Source organism: Mus pahari, chromosome 9 (assembly GCF_900095145.1).
Source record: "Mus pahari chromosome 9, PAHARI_EIJ_v1.1, whole genome shotgun sequence".
In the NCBI taxonomy this organism is placed as follows: domain Eukaryota; kingdom Metazoa; phylum Chordata; class Mammalia; order Rodentia; family Muridae; genus Mus; species Mus pahari.
The window spans coordinates 48,202,273-48,216,809 of NC_034598.1; the positions used below are offsets into that span (position 1 = coordinate 48,202,273).

Here is a 14,537-nt window from a genome sequence, read left to right on the forward strand (position 1 = left end):
TCCCTCTCTCGCCTCGGATGACAGCGCTACCTCTTTTGTTGGCTCCGCAGCCAATCGCGGCCGCTGACGACACGGGGGCCGGGGCTATAAAGGGCGCGGCCCGGGCTTGCCCCCCCCCCCCCGCCCGGGCAGCCCCCAATCCCGCGCCGCCCGGACCCCCTCCTCCTCCCTCTTCCCTCCGCCCCCTCCCCGCGGGACTCCGGCGTCCCCGCCCCCCAGTCCTCCCCTCCCCTGCAGCATGGTGCTCGCGGCCCCGCTGCTGCTGGGCTTCCTGCTCCTCGCCCTGGAGCTGCGGCCCCGGGGGGAGGCGGCCGAGGGCCCCGCGGCGGCGGCGGCGGCGGCGGCGGCGGCGGCCGGGGTCGGGGGGGAGCGCTCGAGCCGGCCGGCCCCATCCGCTGCGCCGGAGCCGGACGGCTGCCCCGTGTGCGTGTGGCGGCAGCACAGCCGCGAGCTGCGCCTGGAGAGCATCAAGTCGCAGATCCTGAGCAAACTGCGGCTCAAGGAGGCGCCCAACATCAGCCGGGAGGTAGTGAAGCAGCTGCTACCCAAGGCGCCGCCGCTGCAGCAGATCCTGGATCTGCACGACTTCCAAGGCGACGCGCTGCAGCCTGAGGACTTCTTGGAAGAGGACGAGTACCACGCTACCACAGAGACGGTCATAAGCATGGCCCAGGAGAGTAAGTGGGCTGCGGGGTGCGCGCGGTGCGGTGCAGTCCGGGAAGGACCCGGAAGCCCTTTCTGCGAAAACTTGACGGATTGGGGAGCCGGGCCACTCCACACAACTTTTTTGAGCGGAGAAGATGGGCAGCGGAGTTGAGTGCACGCCCCGTTCGGGGGTGGGGGGGGTGGAGGATGGCGCGTTGGGGGAGGGGGGCCAAAGCAGGCAGGTTGTGAGCTATTGCTTCCCACCCCTTGTGAGAAAAAGATTCAAGTTGAAGTAGTCCTAGAAACTGGCACCCTACAGTGACTTTTCTGGAGCGCTAGGTAGGGAGCTTCCATGACCCGTGCAGTCTCAGCTGGGCCGCAGTGCCATCTTCCCACTGCTCTGGCACCAGCATCAACTCCTTGCCCGGTGCTCCGGAAGGCTCCCACCGGCTTGCGGAAAAACTAAGTGTGTTCTTCTAACGCCAAGGCATAGGACCCAAACCCGGTGTACGTCTCAGCAACCCAGCTGACACCTCTCCTTTCTGCACCTGATCTCGCACTGGGTATCCCCTAGGACCTAGAAATGCTGTTCCTTCCTGGTACCCAAAGAGTTCAAATAACTCAACTCCACTGCGCTTGCCACTTAACGAATATCATTTGGTTACTCTCATCTTAGCGTGCTTACTCCCTGTCCTACCCACAGCTGGAGTCAGAGAAGACCCAGGGAGAAAGAACTAGATGAGGGGGATGGGAGAACCCAGGCATCCGAGCCCCTGGCCAAACGGAGGATGAACACTCTGATAGACAGGAGCGGCTTTGAAATTTTATGGCCTGGAAAATCCAGGCCAATACTACCGCCCTCACTGCCTCCTCTCCCTAGGGTCAGGTGACTCCCTTTCCCCTCCCCCACTGACTGTCGTCCCCCCCCCCCCCGCAACTCCAGGGAACCAGGCTTTCTCTATTCCCTAGTGGTGTGGTTTGGCAAGCCCCCCCCCCCCGCCTTTGGTTTTATGGCTCTGAACAGAAGGGGGGGGCTGGTTTATTGGCAGATGGGTCATAAAAAGCTGGGGATTGCGGGAAATCCTAGTGGCCCACCCCCATGGTAGAGGTACAGGAACCCAGGTGTGCATCTGGAAGGTTGAGAGCCTGGCACTGCCACCCAGTTTCTGCAGAATTCAACTCCAACTTGGTTAGGATTGTAAAGAAAACTCAAAGAACCAGGAAACTCACTCTCTCTCTCTCTCTCTCTCTCTCTCTCTCTCTCTCTCTCTCTGTGTGTGTGTGTGTGTGTGTGTGTGTGTGCACGCGCGCGCGCGCGCGCGCACACACACACACACACACACACACACAGATCTGATCTTGGGTTCTCAGTCTCCCTTGTTCTTATTGCTTCTACTTTTGGAAACCAGGGTCAGTCTGAGATTGACTAGGGGCAGGGATGGGGAAAGGAGTCTAGAAAACAGTTGTAGGGAAATTATGAATGACTTAAAATTTTCTGGAAGATGCAGGATATATAGAGAAAAGATACTCTGATCTCTTTGATGTAAAGTGTGTACTTCCAGGGTGAGTGACCCAGCTGTAGGATTCCCGTTGCCCTTCACTATCCCTAGCCTCCTTTAATCAGAAGGCTTGAGTCCAGAATTAACTCTGGTAGTGGGGACCAGCAGGAAGTGGAGGGACGCTGAACGCACAAATTGGGCAGTAGCCATTAAGCCTGGGGGTGGGACTGCACCAGTGGATGAGGTTGGGTCTCACCCTGACTTCCATTTTAGTGCCACTCCAGGACTTAGGTAACCCAGGAACTGGGTTTCAAACCAGGTATTGTACTTCCCCTTTAAGAGTCTAGCTGCGACCTTAAGAGAGGGAGGGGGAGTAGAGGGGAGGGGAGGGAGTGAGGAGAGGGGGGAAAAGGAAAAAGAGACTTTTATAGTCTAATCCCCAGGGACCCGCTTTAATAAGAGACTTGTGCTCTGCTAATCGGGGGAGGTGTTTGTCAGCAGAGATGGCCTCTGCTCCCCTCCCCCTGCCTCCCCTCCCCCAGCCAACCCCGGACCCCAGCCCCCACCTTTCCTAGGCTGTTCGGCCTGCCCTAGTTCCCTCTACCCTCTCACTCTCCCACCCCAGCCTTCATCCCTGGGAACCCAGCCCCCTGCTCTTCTAGGAGCGAAGCCCAGCCCCTCAGTTTGTCTCTCCTGTGCACACTAAGAGGCCCTGCCCTCTCGCCCAACCTCCTGCCCCTGGGCCATCCAGCCTGAGCTGGGAGAGGGTGTGTGGTGGGGTGGGGGCTGCAGGCAGAGAGGGGGTTGGGCCTTTGCTGAAAATAGTGCAATGACCTCTCTCCCCCACCAGCACCGCCTACTAAACCTGACCTGCTGCCTGCCACCAACCAAATCAATCCAACACAGATGTGGCCCCTTCCCCTCCCCACCAGAGCTCCATAGCTTTACCTGCTTCTTTGTTCCTTCTTCTGCACCTTTCCATCTCTTCTTTACCCTACGAGAGTCCCACCTTTGCCCTCTTACCCTACCCACTCCAGTCCAGCCTACCCAGTGTTTCCATTTCCCAGACATTTGCTCCCATTACTGTGATCTACTTGTTCCGTTCCTCTGCTGGTCTTGGTCTAACCTGTCTTCATTCTTACCTTATCATCTTCAACCTCTTCCTTTCCCTACATCTTGTGCCATAGAAACATGACAGCAGATACACAGATGTATATGTGGATTCCCTGGGGCAGCGATAGAGGAACCCTTGTCCAAAGGAAGCAGACTTAAGGATATCCCATGATCCTCTCTCAGCCTTAAGTGGGATGTTTAGTTTATAAAATGAACATTTATTGGGAAGCTATCATTATTTTTCACGTTATTTGATGCACGGAATTATCTGTATGTCACTGAGAAGTATGGTGGCTAAGGTTAGATACCAGGCAACAACCCAGGCACATGGTTAAACCTCTCATTGTTGCTGGAAGAGTCTAGGAAGAACCTGTCATTCAATGTGTATTTACTGCTTGACATTATGGGAGCCACAGAAACCACAATGGTGATGAAATATTCTCGGGACATCAACCCTCACAGAGACGAGTATCTAATGACAAGAAACAGATAATTCCAGCTGGACCTGGTGGTACCGCCATGTAATCCCAACTACTCAGGAGGCTGAGGCTGGAAGTCCAAAGCCTTCCTGAAGTACAGAGAACAAGGCTAGCCTTGGGCAACCCTGTCTCAAAAGTAAGAGAAAGAGAATGAAGCTCAGGGGTGGGGTTCTTGCCTAGCAGGTGTGAGGCCCAAGGTTTGCTCTCCAGTAACACGCACATGAGTGTGTGCATACATGTGCTCACACGCACAGCTGTGCTGCAATCAGATGCAGTGTGCATTTGGCTTACAGTCACATCCTAATCTCTGAATTTCCATTCCTCATCCGTATTCTTCCTTACAGGTAAGTGTCAGAATACTGGGATCTTGGTTGCTGCGGGAGGACATGGTGTGTCCTGTTCTGAGTAGCCAGGACATACTTTCTTCACAGTCAGAGTCCTCTTCCTGGGGTGGCGGAGAGCTAACAGATGACAACAGATGTTAAAGTTCGCCATGGTTATGCAGATGGTAATACTTGGGTGTGACAGACAGGGACCTGACTTCACCATACTTCCTAGGCTCTGGAACAACCTCATTCCAGATTCTTCCTATCTAGAGAATGAACATGCCTGTCCAAAGGACATAATTTAGGGCATCTCTAACCCACTTGAGAGGTCAGGAAAAGCCAGGCATAATGGTACATACTGCAGTCCCAACACCTGGGAAGATGAGACAGGAGAATTGCTATGAGTTGAGACTAGCATGGGCTATCTAGGGACAGTCAGGGACACTTAACAAACTCATGTCTCAAAACAAAGGCTGAAAAGAGCTTAAGGGAAGCAAAGGGATACACTGAGAACCTCCCAGAGATTCCTTAGGATCTTGAACCATGGAAAGTGGCTAAAATGTAAAGTTGAAACGTTAACTTTGTAAAGTTAGAGGCACTGCATTGAGCAAACAAAGGGAGCTCAAGGGAGGAACGATGGCTGCTTATAGTTGATGCAATGTGTTGAATATGGTTTCTGATACTCCGGGCAAGTAGGACACTCCAAGCTTTTCCTTCCTCCGAAGCTGAGTGTCTCCACTGGCAGTGAGGAAGCCGCAGAGGACGCTTGTTCTTAGGGAGAGGAGTTGGGAGTCAGAAACACAGGAAATGCTTGGTAGCTCCATTCTGAAGGAGCCTGGATCTGCTCTGACTTACTTTATAAACCCATCTCTCAGGACCCTGGTTATTTCCTCTGATGCCTCCTTTGCTTTTTCAGGGGAGTGGGCTGTCAGGCGTCACCTGCCCGGGCAAGGTAGCTCGAGGACAGCAGGTGCAGCAATTAGAGACCAGCTGAGAAGCACTAGGGCAGGGAAGGCCTCAGATGGAGGTAGACTCCACAGCCATCTTAGCAGAGGGATCCTTTGTGCTAGGAGAGATGTTATAGGGGATAGTACAGATCAGTAAGGCCTAACAGAGTCATCATCCTAGTGACGAGACAATTTTAGGTACCAGAGACACAGTAGCCAACAATACAGGCACAGAAGGGTAAAGAACTGGAAAGCAGGCTGAGAAGAATCTGCTAAAGCCACCGGGGCTGCTGAGCCCCTCGCTCCACAGATACCCTTTTCTGATGTTGTGCCCCCTTCTCTCTTATCAGCGGACCCTGCAGTGCAGACAGATGGCAGCCCTCTCTGCTGCCATTTCCACTTCAGCCCCAAGGTGATGTTCACCAAGGTACTGAAGGCCCAACTGTGGGTGTACCTTCGGCCTGTGCCCCGCCCAGCCACAGTCTACCTGCAGATCTTACGACTGAAACCCCTAACTGGGGAAGGGACCGCAGGGGGAGGGGGTGGAGGCCGGCGTCACATCCGTATCCGTTCACTAAAGATTGAGCTGCACTCACGTTCGGGCCACTGGCAGAGCATCGACTTCAAGCAAGTGCTACACAGCTGGTTTCGCCAGCCACAGAGCAACTGGGGAATCGAGATCAACGCCTTTGATCCCAGTGGCACAGACCTGGCTGTCACCTCCCTGGGGCCAGGAGCTGAGGGGCTGGTGAGCAGGGGGCCTGAAGTGGTGGTGGAGGATATGTATAACCTGTCCCCAAGAGATGGGGGTTAGAAAAAGTAGATCAGGAATGTGGTGGTTGGGGCCAGGAACTAATTTCAGAGGAGGTGGGGTAGCAACTATCACTTTTCAGGGATTTAAGCCAGGTGACAGCTGAAAATGAAAACTGGATTTGGGGTGAAGGTATCAGTTAGTGGGAGATCCGTGGGAACACAAAACTGACCCTCGGGTGTGATGTTATCTAATCCAGGCCAGACCAGGAGCTCTAGACCGGTTTTTGCTACCTTTGCTACGTAGCAAATCTGAGGTCAACCTGCGCGACATGAGATCCCATCTCAAAACAAAACAGAACCTGGCCCTTGACAAGGCCCTGGGCCAAGAATCTGATGAGGTCACATTGCCAGAAAAGAAAGAATTAGGGAAAGTGAACAGGAGAGATGTCTAGATGTCAAGAGAAGTGCTCGCAATGTCTGGGTGGGAGCCGTAAACGAGCCAAGAGGTTATGGTTTCTGGTCCGATGCTCCTGTTGAGATCAGGAAAGGTTCGGGAACTCTCCTGTTGAGATGTAGGAAAGTAAGAGACATTGTTGAGGGTTATGTCACATCTCTTTCCCCTCTCCCTGACCCTCAGCATCCTTTCATGGAGCTTCGAGTCCTAGAGAACACAAAAAGGTCTCGGCGGAACCTAGGCCTGGACTGCGATGAACACTCGAGTGAGTCCCGCTGCTGCCGATATCCTCTCACAGTGGACTTTGAGGCTTTTGGCTGGGACTGGATCATCGCACCTAAGCGCTACAAGGCCAACTACTGCTCCGGCCAGTGCGAATACATGTTCATGCAAAAGTATCCACACACCCACTTGGTGCAACAGGCCAACCCAAGAGGCTCTGCTGGGCCCTGCTGCACCCCTACCAAGATGTCCCCAATCAACATGCTCTACTTCAATGACAAGCAGCAGATTATCTACGGCAAGATCCCTGGCATGGTGGTGGATCGATGTGGCTGCTCCTAAGGTGTGGGCTACGGTGGATGCCTCCCTCAGACCCTATCCCAAGAACCTCAGCCCTGGCCCCCATTCCTCAAGCCCTAGAGTGCCCCTCCCCCACCTCTTCCCATGAACATCACACCTTGTTCCCTGACCAAGCAGTGTGCAATACAACAGAGGGAGGCAGGTGGGGATGGAGGGGTGAGGGGTTGGGAGAAAAGAAGGGCAGTCAGGGTGGAATGTATCTGAGATTTGCAGGTGAGAAGGTTTGGCGAGAAGACAGATGTAGGGACCGAGGAAGAAGATGGATGGATAGAGACAGAGAACAGACAGAACACTGAGAAAGCAAAGGAACAGAGAGGCAAAAAGATTAGAGACTAAGCCGACAAGTAGAGACTGAACTGGGAGTAAGCAGAGAGCCCTGCCCCAAGCCTGTTTTTCCACAGCACGGTAAGAGGCTTGGTATAGTTTGTGGGAGTTCCCCTGACAACTCAGTAGGAGTAAGTCAGAGTCCATTCTTAGCTTTTTCCCTCTCTCCTTCCAGTAGCAGCCGGAAGTGGAACGAGGATGGGGCAAAGTAAGGACCTGGGAAGGTTTTTTTTTTTAATTTATTTATTTATTGTGACTTTTTGTTTTTTGGTATTTGGCTTTACTGGAATGGGAGGGACCTTGCCCACTGTGCCCCATTGGTCCCTTATTCCCCAAACCCTGCTCTTCCCCAATACCAATCTACTTAAGCACTTGTATTAAGCCTCCAGGGTTGGGAATGGGGGTAAAGGGCAAGAGGGCTGACACAAGGAGGTTTCTAACCCATAATCACCCTGACCAACGTTCTCGAGGCAAACGGGTTGAACTGAGTGGTTGTGGAAACAGAAGATCAGACTTTAAAGCTGGGGGGGGTGGGGGGTGACCTCAACATCCGGGATCTATGAGAGCTACTAAACTACCCCTCAGGCCTACCTTATTCGTGGCATTATTTAGCCAGAGGGTACAGCCTACTTATCCCCAAATCCCCCTCAGCCAAGAGACCAAAGAGCCTGTGGGATGCCCCTGCTCTCAGCCTCTATCTTCAGGTCAATAAAAATTAGAAATCCCAGAGTCCCCCAGGTCTGGGAAGGGTTAAGGGTCAAGAAAATAGTAAAGAGGCTGAAGGTTACAGGGCATTTGAATCCAAATCACTGCTCTAGGCTAGGGAATACAGCCAGCAGACAGACCAAGGTGGAAGGGATTCTGAAGGGGGGCATTTTAGTCCCCCTAACCCAAAGCTCAGGGTGGAAGAAGGGAGAACAAGGGAGCAGAGTGTCTATAATTTTTACCTTATTTTTGGAATATAGCAGTACCTGGCAGCACAAGGGGACAGTACAATAGGGAAAGGCATGTGACAAGGCCAGTGACAGCAGAGGACGGGAGAAGGGAGAGACTCCTTGGTTTGGAAGGCTTGGGAAGCAGGCAAGATAGTAGTTGCCACTTCAAGTCACCCATTCATTCCTCCCACAATCCTGACCCGCCTTCCTCTGGACTCACTGTGCCTCAGTTTCTTCCCCTTGATGGACCGAGAAGCAGCAGCACCCGCCACAGCCAAGAGATGAATTCTGAGCACTTACCACGGGCACTTTATGGACATAAAATACCTCTCGCTGTGGAACTAGATAACCAGGGCACCACAACGGTGGTGAAGAGATGTGAGGCTTAAAGGAGTCGCAGGCTTCAGGGGACAAGTACCCTCTGCTTCTCAGCTGGACACTGCCTGAAGCCAAGGAATTCAAAATCTCTACACCCTAACCATACCCCAGCAGTGGCCTCTGCTCCAGACAAGAGTCTTAAGAGGATGGGGGTAAGAAGGGGTGATCACAGCAAATGATTACTAATAGAACCAGCAGTTATGGTCTGGTAGAAACAGGACTGAGTTGAAGCCTGACCGGGAAGGTCTATGCTTCCTAAGAGCACATTTCTCTCACTTGGGCCAGACCATAGAAAGGACAAAGGTATGTGACTATCCTTAGCACCTAACTCCTATGCTCATAGTGAGGAAAGGAGAGAAGGGGTCCCCGAGAGGAACGGACGGGGTTCTTAAAGCCTTTCCACCCATTCCCCATTGGCAGCAGCTCCTCCCAGGCCTCTCCTCTCTGGACATTCCTCATCCTTCTTTTTCTACCCCATCTTAAAGAACAAGACACATTTGACCATCAACATCAATCATACTATCTTGGTGGAGTAGAGGAACAGAAAAGCAAAGAGGATTGCTTTCCTCCAAAGTCAAATGTCTCTTGATCTTGGAAAGGGTAAGGGTTGGACAATTAGGCATCAGGTAAATGTCTCCATAGTTTAGAGAGCTGGAGCATTACATTTCAATTATTGCCTCTTTATTAAAACCAAATACGGGGGGAAGGGACTGTCTTATGAATACACACCTGAGTTAAGCCCCCCCCCCCATTTCCTGCTCTTTTCTATCCCCTAAGAGGCTTGAGGATACGGTCTAGCACTCAGTGGAGCTGGCACCTCTCCCCACACTACCTGTGTGGACTGGCCAGTGCTCCTCTGAACATATTATTAGTGTAATTCTTTACTTTGTGTATTTGTTACATCATGTGTGTGATTGCCTTTGTTTGTTAAGGGTGTCTGAGGAGTATGGGCTGACCGGGGAACTGGAATGCCAGGAAAGGACTTCTTCAATGAAATCAAGGTTTCCAGGAAGGAACCATTGCAAAAGGCCATCAGGCAGTTTTCAAGTTATGTGACAGAGGGCAAAGATGGCCAAAGGGTGCTCTGAGTTTTGGGATGGTCACATGACACAATCCAGCACTTGAACCTGAAAAAAGAAAAATAAAAGCAGTCAAAGAGCTTAATAGTTCAATGGTGAGCTCTTCTCCCCAATGGAGCGTCACATCCATACCAGGGAGACCAAGAGCTGAGGAGGCTGGCTCTAAAAGTCAAAGGACTGACAAGATGAGGAGCAGTCAGGCATGGGGGATGATGGCCCGGACTTGGAGCTGGAGGGTGGACTGAGGTGGGAAACTGAGGGTATTTAGAACTCACAGAGCTGGATATGACAAAGTCCCAAAGACTGCAAGAACACAACCCCCCACAGAATGAAGAATCTACACATTCTAATGATCTAGCCAGAGTTTTATTTTATAGCACTCTAATCTGGGGTGCCTTAACAGTATCACCAAAAATCAAACCGGCAGCTCCCCATTGTAGTTAAATGATTCAAACACTGAGTCCACTATGAAAAAAAAAAAAGCTTCCCACATGCCTACAGCACAATTCACAAGGCAGAGTGAGGGGTAGCAAGAAGTCTTGCTTGAGTCACAGGATTCAATGTACTACCTGGCCTTCTCTGTGCCATAGCTTTCCTAGCAGCAAGCCTAAGAGGAACCTGGGCATCTGAGGAAAAAGCCCAACCACATGAGCAGGTGAACTTGTCTATACAAAGGCCCAGATTTCTCCACTCACCAACCCACCCCCATCCTCAGGCTAGAACCTATTTGTGGGAGTATATTGGAAGGATGTCCCCACTTATCCTAGACCTCAATAGAAGCCACAAAAGACTATGAGAACTACATAGGAATGTGTGCTGTGATATGCCACTCAGTTTTCATAGCAATAGGGTTCCTACTGATAGAGTCTAGAAAGCCACAGAGCAATCAAGTAATTTGTCCAGAGAGAATTCAGAGGTCGTAAGGTAGAACAAGGAATCAAACCTAAGTAGCTAACATACAATATTATGTTTTAATCTAATGTAATCTGTTGTTAAAAAAAGTTTAATTTTGAAGGGATTAATAATGTTAAGTGTCTGAATGAAGCTCATTGATTTAGCTAAAGTGGCTAGCTAATAATTTCCACTGATCCACCTGTCTCTCACTCCCAGTTCTGGAGTTACAGACAAATGCTACTGGACCTGGCTTTTTATCGGTCAGAGGCCTCATATAAGTGGTTTAGAAAAAGTTATTCTGTCTCAACTATCCAAATTCCCTACTCCTTATTTCATGTCTGACAAGTCTCAAAGATTCATCAAGCTGGCAGAGCAAACGAGCACTTTAGGGTGATGACAGAAAAACAAATAGTCCTAGAGAAAAGGAGATTTACAGCTGAGGAGTGTAGGTCCAGCTGCAGCGTACAGGCTGGGGGATGAAGAAGGGCACCTTGGGACTTGGGTCCCAGAGAGAGGTCTAAACCTAAATGTCAGCCTAGTCAAACAATATGGAAACATGTAGATCTTCTCAGCTGTCCATGCTCACTGAGGAGTGACTACAATGAGACAGAAGAGGGCTCAGGCTTAGGAGTTAGAAGAATTTCTGACTAATATATGAACTGGAGAGATGGAACAAAGGGAACAAAGGAGGGAGGGAGGGAGGGAGAGAGAGAAGAGGAAGAGGGGGAGGGATGGAAGGAGAGAGAGAGAGAGAGAGAGAGAAAGAAAGAAAGAAAGAAAGAAAGAAAACCCCTACACATTTGAAAAGCACCACCATAACTCATTTGGGAAAATCTAAGCGCAGTGGTCCACACCTTTAATCTCACCAACAGACACATGCAAATGGATCTGAGTTTGAGGCAGGCCAGGGAAACAAAATCAGACCTTGTTGTGTTTTGAAAGAGTTCGATAAAGAAAACTAAGCGAAGACAATGATTATGCCTTAAAAGAGGCTCTAAAGAGATGGATTACTCTGTAAATGCCTACTGCTCAACTATACGAAGAACCTGAGTGTAGACTCCTGGCTTCCACATAAAAAGCATTTGTCTGTAACTCCAGAACTGGGAGTGAGAGACAGGTGGATCAGTGGAAATTATTAGCTAGCCACTTTAGCTAAATCAATGAGCTTCAGACTCTCAATAAATAAATGGTACTCAATCAGGAAGAAATCTGATGTGTCCTCCAGCCTTAACATGCACCACACATACCTACGCCCCCCCCCCCTTAGCCAGGTGCAGGAGTCATTACATCATTTTAATAATCCTAGTACTTGAGAGGCTGATACTGAAGGATGCTGTGAAGTCAAAACCAGCCCGATTGAAACAGTCAAAATGAGGGGTTGGAGAGTACACAGAGAATCCTAGCTTGAGTTGAATATGTCTTTGTGTCTTAGTCAGGGTTTCTGTTCCTGCACAAACATCATGACCAAGAAGCAGTTGGTGAGGAAAGGGTTTATTTGGCTTACATTTCCATACTGCTGTTGATCACCAGAGGATGCAGGACTGGAACTCAAGCAGGTCAGAAAGCAGGAGCTGATGCAGAGGCCATGGAGGGATGTTCTTTACTGGCTTGCTTCCCCTGGCTTGCTCAGCCTGCTCTCTTATAGAACCAAGAATACCAGCCCAAAGATGGCACCACCCACAAGGGTCCTCTCCCCCTTGATCACTGATTGAGAAAATGCCTTGCAGCTGAGTCTCGTGGAGGCACTTCCCCAAATGAAGCTCCTTTCTCTGTGATAACTCCAGCTGTGTGCAGTTGACACAAAATTAACCAGTACACTCTGCAAGGTTATGAAGAATAAAGAGATAAAGATTACACTGAATCCCAGCACTCAGGAGGCAGAGGCAAGTGAGTCTATGAGTTCAAGGCCAGCTTAGTCTACATAAGGAGTTCCAGGACAGCCAGGGCTACGTAGAGAAATCCTGTCTCAAAACAAGCAAAAAGGGCTGGAGAGATGGCTTAGTGGTTAAGAGCATCGACTGTTCTTCCAGAGGTCCTGAATTCAATTCCCAGCAACCACATGGTGGCTCACAACTATCTGCAATGGGATCTGATGCCCTCTTCTGGTGTGTCTGAAGACTGCAACAGTGTACTCACATATATAAAATAAATAAATCTTTAAAAACAAAACAAAACAAAAACAAAACAAAAAAAACAAGCAAAAAAGTCCACATTAAGGGACCCCACAGCTAAATTCTATAATTAGCATCTACTTTGTTCCATCAATATTTAGTTATGGACAGCCATCCTAGGATGTAAATTCTTCTGAATCTATACTCGATCTCCTGAAACAAAACAACAATTTTCTATGGTTGTTTTCAGGTGAAGACACTATAGAGAGGTTAAATGATCTTATGTAAAAAAGGGGTTAGGGGCTCACAGACTGATGGGAAGAAAGGCACTCCAATTAAACATCTGCCTGAGGTGACAAAACTTTAATGAACCTTTTCTATTAAGTTTTTCCCAAGTCTCAGAGGAGACAAATTTCACAATAAGTGGGCAAGCTTTCATCTATTCTCCTTAGAAGTTTTCCTAAAGTGTCTAAACTTAGGTTTCCACTTTTCTTATGAGCCAGAGAGCATGTAGCAGCTGGCCGGCCTTAAAACTGCCTGTGTCCCATGAGTGCCTGTGCCCTGGTTGTCATGGAACTCACTCTGTAGACCAGACTAGCCTTGAACTCAGAGATCTGCATGCCTTGTCTCCCTAGTGGTTGTAATAAAGGTGTGCTCTACCAATGTCCAGCACTAAATTTTCAAATAAGGGAATTTTTATGACCTTTCCAAAGAAATCTCCCGAAGGAAGCATTTATTAACACTGTAATATAGATTAAAACGAACAAGTCAGCCTGGTGTGGTGGCGCACACCTTTAATCCCAGCACTCGGGAGACAGAGGCAGGCAGATTTCTGAGTTTGAGGCCAGCCTGGTCTACAAAGTGAGTTCCAGGACAGCCAGGGCTATACAGAGAAACCCTGTCTCGAAAAACCAAAAAAACAAACAAACAAACAAACAAAAAACCAAGTCAAGGCAGTTGTGGTGGTGCTTGTCTGTAATCACAGCTCTAAGAAGGCCAAGAAGGCTGATTACTCAAGGTCTCCTGGCCTGTACAGCATGCCCAAGACACGCTACAGTGAAACCTCTTTCTAACAAAACAAAGCAAAACCCTGGAGAGAAAAATAAATAAAGGAAGGTATGTGGGAAAGAACTTATATTAACAAATCAAAACAGCCAAGTAGCATATTTCATATCTACACAGAGAACAAGCAGTCTGCTCAGACAGCCAAACCTTTCCTAAGGAGGTGACTCAGTAAGGAAATTTAACGCTATCCAAAACATGCCACCACTGTAACTATAAGAGTTGAGGACAAACTAGCACAGAACCTGATTACAAAGTGGAAGCAAGGTTGGGACCACTGTGCAGTAGTACTGTAAAAGCCCAGTGCTTGATCCCCAGTACTGAGATGGAGACACACACACACACACACACACACACACCATCTTGTTTCTCTTCTGTCCCAATAATGCCTAACATCTCTGATGCCCAGCCATGCCTTGGATTTCTGTCCTTGGACCTGAGGAGTGGCCAGCCCATTTACCTTCTCCAGCTCGGCCCCACACAGTGACTTCTGCTACAATAGACAGGGCCATGTCAGGGATTCTGCTTTATACAGTTAGGCTTCATTCAAAGTAGAAGGCAATCAGTCATTAGCCCCACATTTTATCCTTTACATTTCCTAAAATCCCCAAGGCTTTTCTCCGTCAGAATGGGTTGCTTCAAATAAAAGCATATCTGTGAGTATGAAGAAGATAATAAATAGGCTTAAATGGTAGACCCAATCCTCTTCTTTACCTTCTTTTTCTACATGATAAAGGCATTACAGTTAGTTCCCCTTAATATTTGCCAGTGACAGTCCCTCTATGTAGTCTAATCAGGCTCTAGAAACTAAAAAAGGAACACCTAATAAAACACATTTTCTTTTCTTCCTTTTTTATTAATAAGCAAAAATAATTAAAAACAAAAACCACAACAATCTTAAACGCAGAAGAGCAGTTAAATAAAACTGCTACTGAATTCAAGGATGTACCAAACGT

General features: G+C 49.2%; 2 protein-coding genes across 2 annotated transcripts in view; one reads left to right on the plus strand and one right to left on the minus strand.

The window, feature by feature from the left end:
- The first annotated feature begins 211 nt into the window (after positions 1 to 211).
- On the plus strand, positions 212 to 9,373 carry Gdf11 (growth differentiation factor 11). Its single transcript, XM_021204797.2, has 3 exons — positions 212 to 677; positions 5,360 to 5,757; positions 6,400 to 9,373. The coding sequence occupies exons 1-3, from the start codon at positions 239 to 241 to the stop codon at positions 6,778 to 6,780; spliced, it is 1,218 nt and encodes a 405-aa protein (XP_021060456.1). The 5' UTR covers positions 212 to 238; the 3' UTR covers positions 6,781 to 9,373.
- Positions 9,374 to 9,502: 129 nt separating this feature from the next.
- Sarnp (SAP domain containing ribonucleoprotein) overlaps positions 9,503 to 14,537 on the minus strand; it is a 63,077-nt gene continuing 58,042 nt past the window's right edge. Inside the window, exon 11 of the mRNA XM_029542286.1 lies at positions 9,503 to 9,562. Coding sequence (XP_029398146.1) covers positions 9,536 to 9,562 — 27 coding nt within the window. The 3' untranslated portion in view covers positions 9,503 to 9,535. The remainder of the gene's footprint in view (positions 9,563 to 14,537) is intronic.

What these genes read in the sequence shown, in the direction of transcription:
- Gdf11 (XM_021204797.2), top strand. Translation starts at nt 239, where the DNA reads ATGGTGCTCGCGGCCCCGCTGCTGCTGGGCTTCCTGCTCCTCGCCCTG. An exon ending in CATAAGCATGGCCCAGGAGA is followed by an intron (nt 678 to 5,359) that starts GTAAGTGGGCTG and finishes CTCTCTTATCAG; the next exon opens with CGGACCCTGCAGTGCAGACA. An exon ending in GGCCAGGAGCTGAGGGGCTG is followed by an intron (nt 5,758 to 6,399) that starts GTGAGCAGGGGG and finishes CCTGACCCTCAG; the next exon opens with CATCCTTTCATGGAGCTTCG.